The 16,358-nt window shown below is 44.8% G+C and overlaps 2 protein-coding genes across 8 annotated transcripts in view; one reads left to right on the top strand and one right to left on the bottom strand.

Annotated features, from left to right (window-relative positions):
- Window positions 1-16,358, top strand: part of zbtb11 (zinc finger and BTB domain containing 11) — a 253,182-nt gene that overhangs the window by 20,716 nt on the left and 216,108 nt on the right. The window lies entirely within an intron of this gene.
- The window catches only part of tp63 (tumor protein p63), a 47,498-nt gene that overhangs the window by 12,758 nt on the left and 18,382 nt on the right, over window positions 1-16,358 (bottom strand). For 5 of the 7 annotated variants that reach the window (XM_052073041.1, XM_052073046.1, XM_052073045.1 and 2 more), the window contains exons 3-4: window positions 15,287-15,398; window positions 5,006-5,263 (exon numbers count right to left, since the gene is read on the bottom strand). In XM_052073041.1, the coding sequence (XP_051929001.1) occupies window positions 5,006-5,263; window positions 15,287-15,398 (370 nt within the window). Of the gene's footprint in view, window positions 1-5,005; window positions 5,264-10,750; window positions 11,001-15,286; window positions 15,399-16,358 lie in introns of those variants that run through there. The other 2 variants (XM_052073043.1, XM_052073044.1) reach the window with 1 other exon arrangement.

Genomic DNA, 16,358 nt, shown 5'->3' with positions numbered 1-16,358 from the left:
GGAAAAGTGAAGGCAGAAAAGAAGGCCCATAAGGAAGGACCAAACTTATGGAAGCAGGATGGAAGGCAGGGTGGGACGGAGACTCAAACTCCGTCTGAAAACTGATTCGAAAACCCAATTCCAAACCCCGAGACGGAAACTAATTTTGAAGGCCCGCCACCGGCGGCGTCCAGCATCTTTCGTCATTGCGATGGCCCCGGGGACACGCGAGCAAGCAAAGTTCCCGTGCAGCCGCAGGTCCCGACAGGCCCGCCAGCTGCGGCGTTCCTGTGGCGCTGACAGGCGCTGCGGGCGCATGCACCCCAGTCAAGTCCTGACAAAACACGCGCGGCGTGGCGCCTCTGGTCTTGTCTGCCTCATACCTGACATGTCGCATCTTGCCTGCAGTGTCAAGAACGTGTTGGACTCATGCTGCTTCTTCAACTTCCTCTGTGGCAATCGACAACGCCGAACTCTCGGGGCAAGCGTTGGAATTTCGGCGGGGGGGTGGGGGGAAAGTCGCTTAAAGTCACGGAAATGGACGATGTCTATGTTTTGGGTGAAGCAGCATGTGGTTCAAGGTTGTGTTTGTTACTACAGTTACTGAGAAATGTTATTTCAGGAATGTGACAGTTAGGCTCCCTACAAACAAACAAAAAATCTCAAATTTTGACAAATGTGTCATGAACAGTACGTAAAAAGCACTTCAGCTAACGCCGGCTCTTCTCCGATGTACAATCGACACCCCCAACCGCCTCGCCTCAGTTTCATTTTCAGAGTTTGTTTGTTCGGCTGCTGTCGCGATAGGCGAACCGAAGAAGACAACAAAAGGAGAAGACGCAAAGCATGGAAAACCAACGGAAGGGAAGAAGATGCAAATCGTAGAAGAGGAACAAGTCGATACAAACTGCAGAAGAAGACAAACCAAACGAGAACGAAGACGGCATTCGCCACCGAAGGAGAATCCCAACCGAGAAAGACACACTCGCTCACTGACGGGGACGCGTTTATTCATCGAACGTAATCCAACCGTCAAGATATATTCATACGTCTGGTATGTTTTTTCAAAGGGCAGCTTTCCTGTGAAATTGAGGTTTGGAAAACCACTGCGATGAGTAACGGATCCACGTAAGTGGTTGTGTTACGTCACTTTAGATTTGAGACCAGCATAGCTTTTGAGTAGAAGATACGGTCAGGGAGGTGAATCTCGGGACAATTTTTGGCACCTCACGCAGGATTAGAGTATAGTGTAGATGGCTTCAGCGGAGTACGGTTGAGTCAGCGTCACTCTTAATGTGTTTTCTTATTTGTATATCTGCGAATAGGTTTATCGTCTGATGTGTCGCGATAGCAAAATATTATTAGTATCAGACACTTTTTTTTTCAGGTGAAAGTCAAAATGCTCAAAATTTTAGAGCAGAGGTACCAAACTCATTTTTGTCGCGGGGAGTTATGACTGTGAAAGCATTTCAAGAAGTCAAGAATGGTCGATACAAGGATTATTTAAGTTCTTGTAGTGAGGGGTTTGGTAACAAGAAAACGCTTACAATTTATATCTTATTTATTAGATATGAGAATTTAAAATGTTGGTAGACATTTTAGAAAGGATCATGGAAGTTGACATGTTTGAATTGCTTTCGCGGTCCACATAAAATGATGTGGCGGGCCAGATCCGGCCCCCGGGCCTCGAGTTTGCAGTGAGACATTCCTCTCTCGTCCATCTCCGTGGACTTCATCTTCATCGATTTGCCTTCTGAGTCATCTCCACAATCACCCGCCTCATATTTTCACGCATAAATGTGTCGCCGGCCGACTCTGTTCTCCACTTTTGTAGTTTCCATTATCGTTATGTATGAACTTTTCCATAACGCGAGCCCAAATCGTAAAAAAAAATAAAAAATAAAATAATGAATCATCCACCCTTGTCCGCCTCCTCCTCTGGCTGCACCTTCAGTAGCTTCCAGGGGCGAGTGTCGACACGCTCCCTGACACAAACAAGTCTCGGCCCCATCTCGTGAGGCGTGGGACGGGCCCGCAGATGTTCCCGGGACAAGCTGCGTCTTGCCGCCTTTCGCTGGAACACTTTTCTCTTTGAGACAAACCCTTCCTCCTCCTCCTCTTCCTCCTGCGGCGCAATTGACTGGAAAAGGGAGTATTGACACAAGTCTTATCCACGCTAGGGCCCTCCATCCATTACTGTAATCCCGCCGACCCCCTAAAGACACCGACCGGGCAAACGGCGGCAATCTTCTCAATGGACAATTGTCGGGGCGCGGGGGGAGATAAGCTTTGGCGATGCGCCATGGATTCAGAGCTGGGAGATCAGTGATGGAGGAAGAGGAAAAGAGGGTGGGGGGGAAGAAGGCTTTCTGGGAAGAGGTGGACTGGAGGTGTTGTGTGTCACCCTCGTTTTACCCAGACAGGAAGAGGTGAAGCGATGGGGAGAGGATTAGGTGTGTCTCCGTGAGAGGAGTCGTCAAAAAAAAAAAAAAAAGGGAATCGCTGATGATCCTGTTCCCCCTCCCCCCCCCGGGTCTGCTTCAAAAAGAGGCCGACGTTGGCGGAGCTTTGTCTGACTTTTTGGGATTGAGTGTTTGTTTATGGTTTTTGGTCAATTTGAGTTTTGAACAGCAAAAAAAAAAATAAAGTATTCTTTCATCCTCATCGCCGATGATGAGTTTCAATTTGAAAAATGATTTTAAAAAGCGTAGACATTTATTTATTTAGAAATTAAAAGTAGTAAGTCATCTTCAGAAAATACAGGGACGATTGGAATTACATTGAATAATACTTATGATATATTATCATATGAACACGGGCTATAAAAAAATTGTGTTTTTGTGCCGGCGATTTTCAGACCCATTTTTTCAGAAATCCTTTACCCTCACACTTGGAATAATAATTTTTTTTTTTAAAGAGTCCCTGGGATTGAATGTGTGAAGTCATCTAAATATGGCTTTGGAAGTGCATGAAAGTACAAATCTAAGATATACAAGTCAAAATTCAACATTTTGGTTATAATTTGACATAATAATGACTATGTTTAAAATATGTCTATTTAAAAAATACAAATAAATGCCATACCACCAATAGATTTCTGGCAACCTTTGCAGGTGAGTAAATCCCCCCCCCACCCCCCCAGACACTATGATGGAAACATATCAACTGCAAACAGTCACCGCTCCCAGTTTGGTTGTGCGGGGTGTGGCGTTCGCAGAACAAAACGGCGTGCGGGAATATGGCCGGTGTCGCCTCGTCACCGTTTCCAGCGCTCCTCGGGCGGCATTGCGCAAAAACTTTACTGCCCGTGTTGTATGTTGTCATGTCACATGACTCTCCAGCTATTTACAAGTCATGACATCACTTCCCGCCAACACATATGCTTCACAAAATGAACGATTGTATCAATGAAGCGGCATCAAAGCCACAACAGAAGATTTTTTTCCCCAACTCAGCCCCATGAACACAAAACTAAACTATGGCGGGATCTTGACAATTGCTTTCGACGCAACAGGGCGAGAGAAGTAAATGTCAGGTGTTAAATTCACAGCTTCTGTTACGGCTCTCATTCTACAAGACTGATGAAAACAGAACCTCGGGGGAAGTAACAACAATTTAAGGTGTCCACAGTGCTGACAGCAGGGTAAAGTTTATGGTGGTGTGATGACAGAGGTCAGTGGCCATCCAGGTGTGGCCACGTGACACCAGGCGACCGCTCTGTCATTACCTGCCACATCTGCTACATGGTGACGCCGGGTTCTTTTAAAATTGTTTTTCCTCCCCCTCCTCTGATATCATCAAATGATCCGATTTTGGAGTTGCTGTGTGAAAGTGTTCTGATATAACTATTGTGTGAAAGAGGCTACACAATGAAAAGTGGCGAACTGGTATGCAAAGCGGCGTCTGTATATGCCCACCCTGTTGTCATAACATAATCAGGCTGTGGGATGCAGTGTTGCTGTGTGAAAGTGTTCTGATTTAGCTATGGTGTAGGCTACACAATGAAAACCGGTGACGGGTAGCCAGAGCAGCATTCGTATAGTGTCACCCTGGCATTTTCTTTGACAGACCTGTTGTGTGGAAGTAACTTTCTGACAATTACTGATGCCATCTAATTATTTGATTGTGTTATGTTGCTATGTGAAAGAGGCTACACAATGAATATGACAGATATACGGAGCGGTGTTTACCTGACACTTCTCCCATCCTGATATGAGAGAGCAACTTTTGGACAAACAATTATGTCCGCTTATTTTGAGAATGTCGCATGCAGTGTGAACGTGGCTACTCACTGAAAATGTGCAGCATCGGTTTATACCTGACATTCCTCTTTGCTGAAAGCGACAGTCCAATAAGCACTGAACTTATTACTGTACGCAAAAATCAGATTGGGTTACGGCGTGTGGAAGTTTTCTGTTGCAGCCATTGTGCTGAAGGAGGCTACCGAATGAAAATGACAGCTACACAGAGCGTCATCTGTATACTTGGCGGCCACTTCTCGCTGTTGTGTTGAAAGCAGCTGTGAGACAAGCGTGATCAAATTTTCCTATTGCTGAGTGGCTCTGAGGCAAAAGAGGCTACACAATGAAAATAGCAGACGAGCATACCGTCCTGCATATTCCTGCCACTTTTTGCCTCATTGTGTTGAAAGTGATAGACAAGTGGTCACAATAGTGAATTAGCTGATTGCTGATGGGCTCTCTGTGTAAAACAGGCCACACAATGAAAACACTAGATGAAATAAATAGTTGACCTGACACTCACTCCTCACGCCGTTACGTGAAAAGCAATGATCAGAAAAGTGATGACATCATCTCATAATGCCACTGCTGATTGTCTCTCTGTGTGGCTACACAATGAAAGCTGCAAATGACTATCAAGTCTGTATATGCCACTCTCAGCACAATTATTGTGTTGAAAGTCAGATGTCAGACAAGCAGCGACGTCATCTTAATGATTTGATTGCTGATTGAACAGGCTACACAATGAAAACAGCAGACGAGTAGTGGTACAGGGGCTGCCTTACCGTCCAGGTTGCCGACTTGGCCGTGCTGGACTGCTGGAAGGACACGTCGAAGGTGTGCGGGCCGGCGTAGTCGGTGTTGGACGGAATGGCGGGCGACGGCGACAGGGCGTCAAAGGTGGAGCTGGGCTGGGCGTAGGGTGACGGCGCCGTGACGCCGTTCTGGGCGTGATCCGTGTTGTACGGGCTGGTGGACGTGGAGCCTCCGTTCTGGATGTTCTGCTCCATGCTGTTCAACAGGCCCAGGTTGGTGTACTGAGACTGCGGGGGGGCAGAAAAGGGTTTTCATGTTTAAATTTAAGCTCCGCATGGCATCAAACTGTATTTTCTTCACGGGAAACAGGAGTAATTATGGGATGAAGTGATGTCAGAACCAAAATGGCGATTTTGCTGGCTAAATTGAGTAAGCTTGGCTTGTTAAGATAGTGATCGGGAGGAATTTTAACTAGGTCTGGCCGTGAGCATCAAATGCTGACCACTGTAGTAACCGCTGTCCCGGAAAGTGTTAAACTGCCAGCTGCACGCCGAGCGAGCAGACCGAACTAGCGTGAACAGGACTGAAGTGTTTATGTGCATCGTATCGTAATTGTATAAATCAAAGATTCACATGCATTTAAATTTTGCTCAAAGACAGCAAGGAGAAAGGAAACCACAAAACCGATCATGTATTGCGGCATGCGCAGGTTTTTCGCTGAGCCGTTTTGCAGGTTTGGTCATGAGATTCATGATTTTGGTTTGATTCATTTTTTTCTTTATTTTTGTTGAGTCTTACAGCTTATAGCTAAAAAACAAAGACAATATCTTAAGAATATTACTTAAGAAAGAACCCCCAAAATTTTTTGGGGAAATTAGGTACTGTAGGAATTTGAATGAATCCATATTCAGTATCAGTTCCACTTTTTGAATATTCCCTGCAATGAATGAGATTTTCGACTTGACCCAAAATCTCTCCCAGATGCTTTGAGTTCCAAAAACACCCCAGGCTAAATTTACAGTAACTCTTCTCCGACACACATCAGTCTTAGAACGGTCGCTTCAATATATTTCTTAAACATCAACTACTACTTTCCTACTGCCCAATGGCTTTGGAAGCATCCACAGAATAAATTTGTGAATAGCTAACCACAAATAGGTGGTGCGTCACTGTATGCGATTTATTTTTGTTGAATATTAATTGCTTGAATCTGCTCAAATTTGGATTTGACACAGGGGGAGAAGGTTCAAATATTCGGGTCGCCATTTTATGCTTCTTGTTAGTCTAATTGCCGCATGTCATTACCTAAAAGTATCAATAAATCAACCTTGATCTTTATATCCTGTATTTTGTATTTCATGCAGAGCAGCGAGGGATTATGTGACACCCGAGCACTTAAAAAAAAACCCTAGTCTGGTCCCGACTCCTGATCCTGAAAAACCTGCAAAGAGATCAAAGCTCAATGGTGCTAAGCACAGTTGGGCGCTAATGGCTAACGCCGCTCAAAAAAAAGACATCCTCACTTTCCAGGAGATAAAAGATCCAAAACATAGCCGTCTTCAAACGCAGCCATGCCGTTCCGTTTATAAGCACCGCATTCCGGGACGGCCATCAATCTGTCGTGGATTTATTTCCAGCCCCTCCCGGAATGACCACAGCTGTCTCTTCCACTCGCACCCCCCCCTCTCCCGCCTACCCGGCTGGCCAGGTGTTAACGCACCCTTATGAAACGCTGCTTTGACACACGCGCACATAAACACACATGAGGAAACGCACGCGCCGCCGCCACCGCAACGGGGTCATCCGAGTGCGGGCGGGATGCGGGTCAAAAGCACAACGAGGCAGCGCTAAGCTCCGGAAAGAGTGCCGTTGAAAAGGGTCTGGGGGACACAATAGTGCAAGGCCATACAGGTGTTGACTTTGTTCCACCTTGAATTTTGTGTTGGTGTCGTTTATAAAGAACAGCGAGTTGGGGAAACGAGACAAAAAAATTGCACGTGCTGTATAAACTACCACATCACGGGAGAAAAATTGCCAGGGAGGCTTCAAAAGATGGAAAAAAGGGTAAAAGAGACAAAAAAAGGGGCTCCTGATACGACAACCAAAGGTGTGTAATTGTTGGGTTGACTTTTATCATCACAAAAGTACTCATAAAAGCCAGAAATCATTCTTACACAATTCCGTCTTTTCCTCGAACGAGTGACATCACCGCCTCTTGGAGTCGCGACGGTGGGGGTGTGTGCTGGTAGGGGCGCGCTACGATGACGCCGTAGCAACAGGCGATAATGATCAAATATCAGTGGGAAGAAAAACAAAGGCATCGGAATTCCAGCCGCTTGGGAATAAACACCCGGTCATCAAGGATTGGCTGTTTAATTGACTGGAAATCAGGATGACGCCTTCGATTAAAAAACAAAACAAAAAAAACCAACTGAATTCTCCTTGATGTGACTCTGCCATAATGGCCGTTTAATAAGTGCCTCCGGAACATTCCCAGGACTTTGGGAACGTAGATCAAGATCCTTGACAGGCTCAGCAGCCTTTCAGCCCCCCCCGGCCCCAACTCCTTCAAAAAAATGTCACCAAGTCTGCTTGAAGCCTCTTTGAGGCTGACTGGGGGGAGAACATGCAGAGAGGACCCACAAGGCTCCTCCTCACTACCTACTGTTGAAAGCGTTCGAGAAAATAGGTGCAAACATGCAATCGTTTACAGATACACGGGGCAATGCCGTAAACACAATTGTTTTAACTCATTTGCGCACTATTTTGTTTCACTGTGTACATTTGAAAGAAATGTCAGCCTATGTAATCCTGCTTTTTATGCCTACAGAAAGCTACAGCTAGTGGGTACGTCTTTGAGCACGATTGTTGATAATTCACACCCTTCCGAGTTTGCGGGCACCACACTTTCGGAATCTGTCAGGCATTCAAGCCGACTCGGCCCGAGGGAGGGGTTAGCATGAGTGACCAGAGTGGCTGGAGGGGTTATGGGACGGTGGGGTCATTAAAGAAGGTGTGTCTGGGTGGAGGTGGGTGGTTTTTGAGGGGGGGGGGGGGGGGTTGGTAAAGGTGGTGGTCTCTCCGCACCTATGGCAGCAGGTGATTGTATCAACATCAACACACCATCACAGCAATTACCAGCCCCGGACGGACGCATTGTCCGCTTCTAAGGGGGCTCGTGGGGGCTGTGGAGCTTTGGAGGCGGGGGGGGGGGGGGGCTTTGCAACACGATCCCCCTCAGCTATGCGGTGGGACTGAGCCGGACACCACTTAAAGACCCCCCAACCCACACCGCCCGCTTTGCTTAACAACAGGTTGAAAGACAGTGACCCCACACACCTGCTAAACGCTACCTGCAATCTGAGAGGGCCACCGCACACACCCGCGTACCAAAGACATCAATAAATATATAAAAGTGCAAATGCCAAGCGTGTGGTGTTATTTTTAACTTACTATAACCAAATCCACAAAAAATACAATGTACTTGCAACCTTTTTTTTTTTAATTCTGAAAACATTCAACTCTGACTTTGGCAACTTCGCTAACTAGCTTAACGATATACAGTAGGGCCCTACTGGCAAAATAATGACGTAGCTCGCCAAGATCTTTAAATTTGAGTTGTGACTCTATATGGTTAATCACAGAAAGAAAATAACATCAAAAGTTTTGTTGGTTGAACACGTGTCTCCCGAAACATATGACTTCGGCTACTATGCTATCAACCTAGCAATATTAGCAAAATGCATATTTATTCAAAGCTAATAAATATGCACAATAAATGAAATCTTGATATCCACAATGCGTATTTCAAGGATGTAAAAAAGTAAATCAAATACATAATTGAGCATACGTAATCAAATATAAACAAACGGTTGCATTTTTATATTTTCGAAACAGAAAACGCTTTAAATCTAATAAAACACAAATATGATAATAAATTTTATATATATATATATATATATATTTTTTTTTTTTTTTTAAATATGATAACAATCATTTCTATGATGACACATATCCACAACTAGCTGTCTGCATTGATAACATTCCGGAAAACTATCGAGGTGGACATTTCCCACTTCCGCCTCTGGGAAAAGTGCAACGGAATGCAAGTCGCACACCACAAACAATTGACTGTGTTGTCATCCTAACCCCGGTGACCCAGGCCTCACGCTTGCACCAAAGAAAAAAAAACAACAACAACAAAAAAGACTAAAATGCTTTCAAAGCACCTCAACTGACTGTCAAAATCACAACGGCGACTCCCATTGACATCAATCACAGCATTTGACTTTCAGAGCCAAGAAACCCCGATTGCTTTTCCAAAGTCAGCAACTCATTTTCACTTTTGTACCACCGAAGCGCGCAGGTGCGCTTCACCTAAATGCATCATATAAATCACAACTTTTCACATATGCGGAAGCGCCGGGAAACATCAAAGACCATAAAAAAAAAAGCCCTCAATTAAATGTTGACGCAGACTGTATTTTTCTAGGTGTGGTTCACCCACAAGCGTCGGAAGCCAGAATAAATCAACAAGACATACAGTTGTTTACCAAGGTGTGGTCATGTGAAAAAAAAAATCTAAATGACAAGAAATGACATTTCTACCAGACATGGACGGAAGCTAGTAACGCAAAAATAAACATCAAACTACAAACAAGATGCGTTTTGAAATCCAAATGACAGAAATGACATTTAATTTTCGTTGATGCGCATCGGGACAGTTGCACAGAATCCGAAAGAAGCTACAAACAACCCCCCCTGCCCCCCAACAACAACATAGCAATCAATTTAGAGGATTCTTGTGCAGTTGGTAGGTGTGATCTTGGGATTTCAAATGTGTTGGGGGGGGGGGGGAGGAGAGATTCTAAATATGATTCACGTTGCTCAAAGAAATCAAAATGGCGTACGTTTCAGTTTCAGCACGAATATAATACACATCCAAGTAAGGCCTTTAAATCAATTTCGGCAAAAAATAAAATGCTCCTCAAATGGAAAACTTGTCAGGAAAAAAAAACCCAAGTTGTGTTTTTCAAGGTGTGGTTTATGTCACCCTGAGAAATCAATCCGTCTTAAACTGCAGCTGCTGAGTGTCCAGCAGAAGCTCTGAATTGAAAAGAAAAAAAAAAAAACATCCGAGCACTGCCTTGGAAGGGATTTTTACAAATTCTCAATATTGCCGTTAAAAAGAAACAAAAAGAGTCCAGTTTATGTACAAAAGCTACAGTTAAGTTTGACAGATGCAAAAAAAAAAAAAAAAATCAAATGGGAAAGACAAAATTTTGTAAATATTTTGGATTTACAAAAAATAGACATAATGATGAAGAAATGAGTGGAAGTTTATATCCAATATTATTTTTTTGCATTTCTTTTTGAATAAATCAACAATTTCCATGAGATTTTTCAGGATCTCCCCCCCCCCAAATATTGTTCTTCCTCAAGTACGAAAAAAAGTGAAAAATGTAGTGAATGACTGACAATTTTTTTCACATTTTTCAACAATTTGAAACCTCCTCCGGTAGTACCAAAAGAAAAAAAAAACATTCACAAAGACAGTTGACGCTTTCAAAATCTGAACGCGCGCCGTTTTGCCCGCGCATCCAGGTGTTTACATTCCACGCATCACAACATTCCGATGCAGCAAATCCAATTCAATCAAATGAAATCCCAATTAATCCAAGATTTTGGCATAATCTTTTGGGCGAGGGGTGGGGAGGGGGGGTTGGGGTGTAGAGATCCTGCCAATTTGAGGCCCGTGAAACCTGAACGCTTACCTCGCTGTAGGGCGTACTGGTGCCCGTCTCCAGGTACAACATGTTGGCGCTGAGATTGAGCAGGGCGGCTGCTGTTTGCTCCACCGGCTCCAGGATTCCCCCCTGAAAAATCTTTACTTGACACGGAGCGCAAATGACGCTGAATCGGTTGTGGTGGTGGTTCGGGGCGACGGGGGGTTGGGGGTAAGACGGGATGCTTAGTTAGCAACGTGGAGGGGCGAGGAGAAAAAAAAAGAAGAAGAAGCTCCAGACAGAATCCATGGGAGGGCTCTTATATACTGTGAAGTCGGTAGTGGGAGGGCGGGGTTGGAAGATCTACCTGGGAGCTACCTGAGTACACGCCCATCCTGGGATCGAAGAGGCTGCCGCTTTCTCCCCCCTCCCAAAAAAAACCCCACCTCGAGTACTTTTGTCCCAATGTGAGGGAGAGAGAGAAAACTGAAAACTTTAAAGCAGAACATCCGATTCAAGTTTTTACTTGACATTTTCCAAAAGTGCGAACAAACCGCTATGCCAATGAAGCTAGCAAAACAGCTAGCACAAAATATGAGCGACAACTACCGCCAAAGAAAGTCCGTTACGAACGAGGGTCTGTGGAGAGAGTGAGAGTTGCGGCGGTCAGCTTCGTTAGCATACCAAGAGTAACAATAATTAACCCCAACGCCCCCCCCGCCCCTCCCAAAAAACCTTCCCCCCCTTAACCCCAACAACGTCGATGCTTTGTACTGCATTGTATCACCGCAAACAACTGCTGTCAAAGTGTTGTGGGAAGGGAGCGGCTAGCTTGATGCTACGACACGCTCACGAGTCAAGTCGGCGTGCGATTCACTTCATTTCCGATGCAATTCGGCAATCGCAATGTGATTTACGCAAAGTAATATTTAATACGCAGAAATAAAATAATAAACGAGTGACTACGCAACATCATAAGACATACGATATGATACGATTCACTGCGGTTAGGACACATTTCACTTCAATTACGACACGATTTACGCAATCGTATCTAATTACGACATGATGCAATTCAACTACGATACAACAGGATCTCCTCTAATTTTGAAAAAAAAAAGGATTCCCGCCAATTAGGATGTGTGCATTGTTTTCCCTCACTCGCAGTATTTCCATCTGCACTCGCGTAATGTTCCAACGCTTCATCCCGACTGACTCTGAGGTTCCCCTTCCACTGCGCAAATGCCTCCGAGTGTTGTTTTAACATGATTAGAAGTTTGTTTAGGTGGGCTAATGATCCCCCTCACAAGGCTGCGGGAGACTTTAAAGTGTTGATGCCTTGACCCCCCCCCCCCCACTGCTGTGGGCCCCCGCCCCAGGCTGTGTAACTCAGGGTGGGGCTGCTGATTGGAGACACTGACGAACTGGAAGCGCTCACCGCTCAAGTCCTTCGAGAATTTATTCTGACCAACGGGCAACAGGCTACGCTTCCTCATACTGGGTGCACGTGGACCTTTATTATGCACACACACACACACGCACACACACACACACACACACATATAAAGTGGTAGCTCCACTTACAAAATTAATTGGTTCTAGAAGAAAAGGTTTGTAAGTAGAGACGCGTTTTGCATGTAAATGCCCTATTCCGTTCCAATCCCCCCAAAATCCAGACAGAAATGTTTTCTCGAGCACAAAAACGCATCAAAACATGTAACAAATGAATGTTACAAATACATTATTGCACAATAAATGAGAGTTGTGCAAAATGTAAAATACAAAGAATAGAGTCAAGACTATTCATTCATTCATTCATCTTCCGGACCGCTTGATCCTCACTAGGGTCGCGGGGGGTGCTGGAGCCCATCCCAGCCGTCTCCGGGCAGTAGGCGGGGGACACCCTGAATTGGTTGCCAGCCAATCACAGGGCACACAGAGACGAACAACCAACCACACTCACACTCACACCTAGGGACAATTTAGAGTGTTTAATCAGCCTGCCACGCATGTTTTTTGGAATGTGGGAGGAAACCGGAGCACCCGGAGAAAACCCACGCAGGCCCGGGGAGAACATGCAAACTCCACACAGGGAAGCCGGAGCAGGAATCGAACCCGGTACCTCTGCACTGTGAAGCCGACGTGCTAACCACTGGACTACCGGGCCGCCTAAAAATGAGACTAAATGAGAAAAGACTAAAAATGAAATTTAAAAATTTTTTAACTGCGTCCTCATCATTTTTTTTTTGCCCTCTTGTTCTCTCTCAGAAGTGGTTTTTGCCTTTGCGTTTTGTAACAAACTTACCCAAGGATTTTTTATTATTGTATATGACAATAATGTATTTATCTTCAGACGCAACGTTAAACAGCGTGCCATCAGCTTACAACATTTACGCATTGACTCGGTACGATTGCTGCCATCCTTAGCAAAGGAACAAAATATTGATTGACTTTTACCAGCGTGGACTCCAGGAACAGACGGGAAGCAACTAACGCAAAGACGTAACGTGATCCCACCCCCCGCTCCCGAGTGACGACCGTGCCACACTTACACCTCTGAAAAGGTGCGCTGTCGCCACCTAACCCTTCCCCCCCGCCCATCCCCGCACCCCGATAGCCCCTTGACTCAACACACAGCTGATCCTCGTGTTATCAATGTGTAAAATCAGCTGTTTGTGGGGCAGGATATAACGTTTCTTCTCCCACTACATTCCTCACTGTTATTCTACCCTCTGTTTGCATTACCCTAACCTCCACCACTACACTTTTACATGGGTGGGGGGGAGACATCCGCACTGATCGATGAGAGACGGGACTTGTGTTAAATTGTTGCCCCGCGGCTACAAGTGTGGGGAGGGGGGGAGAGGAATTTCAGATTAAACATAAAACCCTCCACCATACAAATAAGCTCCTCCGGGGTACTAAACACCAAGCTGACATTTAATGACTCAACAGAGGCACACCTCAAGGAGACTGGAGGGGGGGGGGGGGTGTAAGTGGCGGGAGGTACAGGGATATTTCGACACAAATGGCGGAGCAACACATGCAGACAGATAATATCCCAATACAGGGAATATATTCTTCATCCTCTGCATAGAATGGCTACATTGCTGCATCTTACTGAGAAGTGGCCGTCACTATGTCTGTATTACACTGCCCCCTGGTGGCCAAAGTACACACGCCAGAAGGAGCAGCGCAATGTCCATAGATATGAAACCAAACAAAAATGTTACACTGTAATTAATTATGCTATTACGGCACGTTAAAGTTCAAATTTATAAAGTCAAAAATAAATAAATATTGCTGACATTTTTGCTTATTTTTTGGGCAAGTTTTTCAACATACGAGCGTGGTCACAGATTGAAGTAAAACTTGTATCTCGAGACACCACGGCGTTGGTTCTTTTGATTTCTACTGAACAAGTCGGCTGTTATCATTAAAAGCAACGCAAGACTTTTCAATCAGCAACATGACAACAGAACATTACTTTCAAATGACAGTAAGTATATATTCCATTTTGGAAGTGGCGGTGGTGGGGTTGGTGGGGGAGGCGGTTCACAGGTCAGGGCCATCATTCATCAAGAGAGCGTAGCCTTTCCTTGGGGGAGGTAACATCACTCAGCTCCACTAAGCAAATTTATATTTGCGACATTTCCCAGCCTGCTGCCTTCCTTGCAGGCTTTCCAAAAATGAGGGTTACCTTTTTTTTTTTGTTGTATTTCCTGAGTGTCATGACCACAAAAAACGTTGAGATTTTGTTACCCGGTAACCCTATTTTGTTACCACTCACTCAAACAATAATTGAACAAACTATTATCGTTGATTGGACTGATTTCAAAAGTGGTAATCTATCAATTTGATGTGTACAAGGAAGCATATATTGCAGAGGATTTGGGTTTTCGTCATGGCAACCGGGCTGAGGATGACAACATAAATTGATGACTCGCTATCAACAGAAAACGTTAATGAACTTCGCAATTTGGAAAATTCAGCCGGCAAAGGCAATTTTCTATGACGAAGACCCACCAAAAAAGTCAGAGGAACCCAAATATAACGTTCTAACCCCACTGCCAACACCTCCGTCACCCCGAGGGGGTCAGAAGGGGTCAGAGTGCACTGTGAGATCATATCAGCGAGCCTTCCCAGACAACATCTGCTGATAACGCGACTCGCGAGGCTGCTCTGCATCAAAGTCCGTCCCGGGGAAATTCCATTGTTAGCGAGGAGAATGTCGAACGACTTGATGACCGCAACCCCTGGAAGTCCCGTCCGCCCACTTAAAGCGAAAGTCACCTGCAGCTTTTTTTTTCCCCATTTCATGGCTAACAATCATGAAACACGTCATCGGTAATCGCAAAGTTTTACGGCGAACTGAGGAAACCTCATCAGACTTGATTGATCCAAATTAAATGAGAATATCGCAATGTTAATTTTACTTCCTGGAAGCCGGATATAAGACGGTGCATTTTGGAATTTATTGGTGTTGGGTAAAAAATTCACTTCATAAAAACGGACATTAATACGTTCATTTTGAAAATTCAGTCATTGTGTGTGTATGAGTGAAAACAAAGGCAAATTACTCACCGCTGGCGCGTCGTCAGGTTCGTGCATGGTGATGCAGTCCATGCTGATCTGGATGGTGTTCCCCGCCGAGACGTGAGGCGGACTCTCGCCAAATAGTGAATGTATTGAGGAGCTAATGCACAAAGGGAAAAGAAGTGGAAAACAATTAGATGACAAAGCCGTTAAAAGCTTGCGGTACATGCGTCGACGCAGGACAAATTGGTCACTTTCAGGCAAAAATTCATGAAAATATGTCAAGATTTACAGTCGGGAAAGTTCAATTGATAGCTTTTTTTATTTTGTGTGTGTGTGTGTGTGTGTGTGTGTGTGTGATGTCACCACAAAACCAGTAGAATAAAAACGGAATGTGCGTATAAAACCGAAAAATGCAAAATCATACAATTTGGAGTAATTATAAAATAAAAATAAATGAACTAATTAGATAAATGAAAATAAATTAAATCACGAAATAAAAACAAATAGAAAAATTCTCCTCTACTGTACTCAAACACTACTTATTGTATGTAAAATATACATTAAAAATCATTTTAAAATAAGTGAACTAAGTGCGATTGAATGCAGTTTAAAAAAAACCTAGATTGTTTGGGCGGCCCGGTAGTCCAGTGGTTAGCACGTCGGCTTCACAGTGCAGAGGTACCGGGTTCGATTCCAGCTCCAGCCTCCCTGTGTGGAGTTTGCATGTTCTCCCCGGGCCTGCGTGGGTTTTCTCCGGGTGCTCCGGGTTCCTCCCACATTCCAAAAACATGCGTGGCAGGCTGATTGAACACTCTAAATTGTCCCTAGGTGTGAGTGTGAGTGCGAATGGTTGGTCGTCTCTGTGTGTCCTGCGATTGGCTGGCAACCGATTCAGGGTGTCCCCCGCCTACTGCCCGAAGACAGCTGGGATAGGCTCCAGCACCCCCCGCGACCCTAGTGAGGATCAAGCGGCTCGGAAGATGAATGAATGAATGAATGAATAGATTGTTTGGTTTCTGAAGTACAGTCAAAATGTCAATCACTGACGACAACCCAGGCTAAACTTGGCCCCTCCCCAGCACACAATAAATGTCTCTCTGTCAAGATGTATCATTTT

Source organism: Hippocampus zosterae, chromosome 8, assembly GCF_025434085.1.
Source record: "Hippocampus zosterae strain Florida chromosome 8, ASM2543408v3, whole genome shotgun sequence".
Lineage (NCBI taxonomy): Eukaryota > Metazoa > Chordata > Actinopteri > Syngnathiformes > Syngnathidae > Hippocampus > Hippocampus zosterae.
Note: the sequence above shows the minus strand (reverse complement) of the source record. Positions and strands in the feature narration are given on the sequence as shown.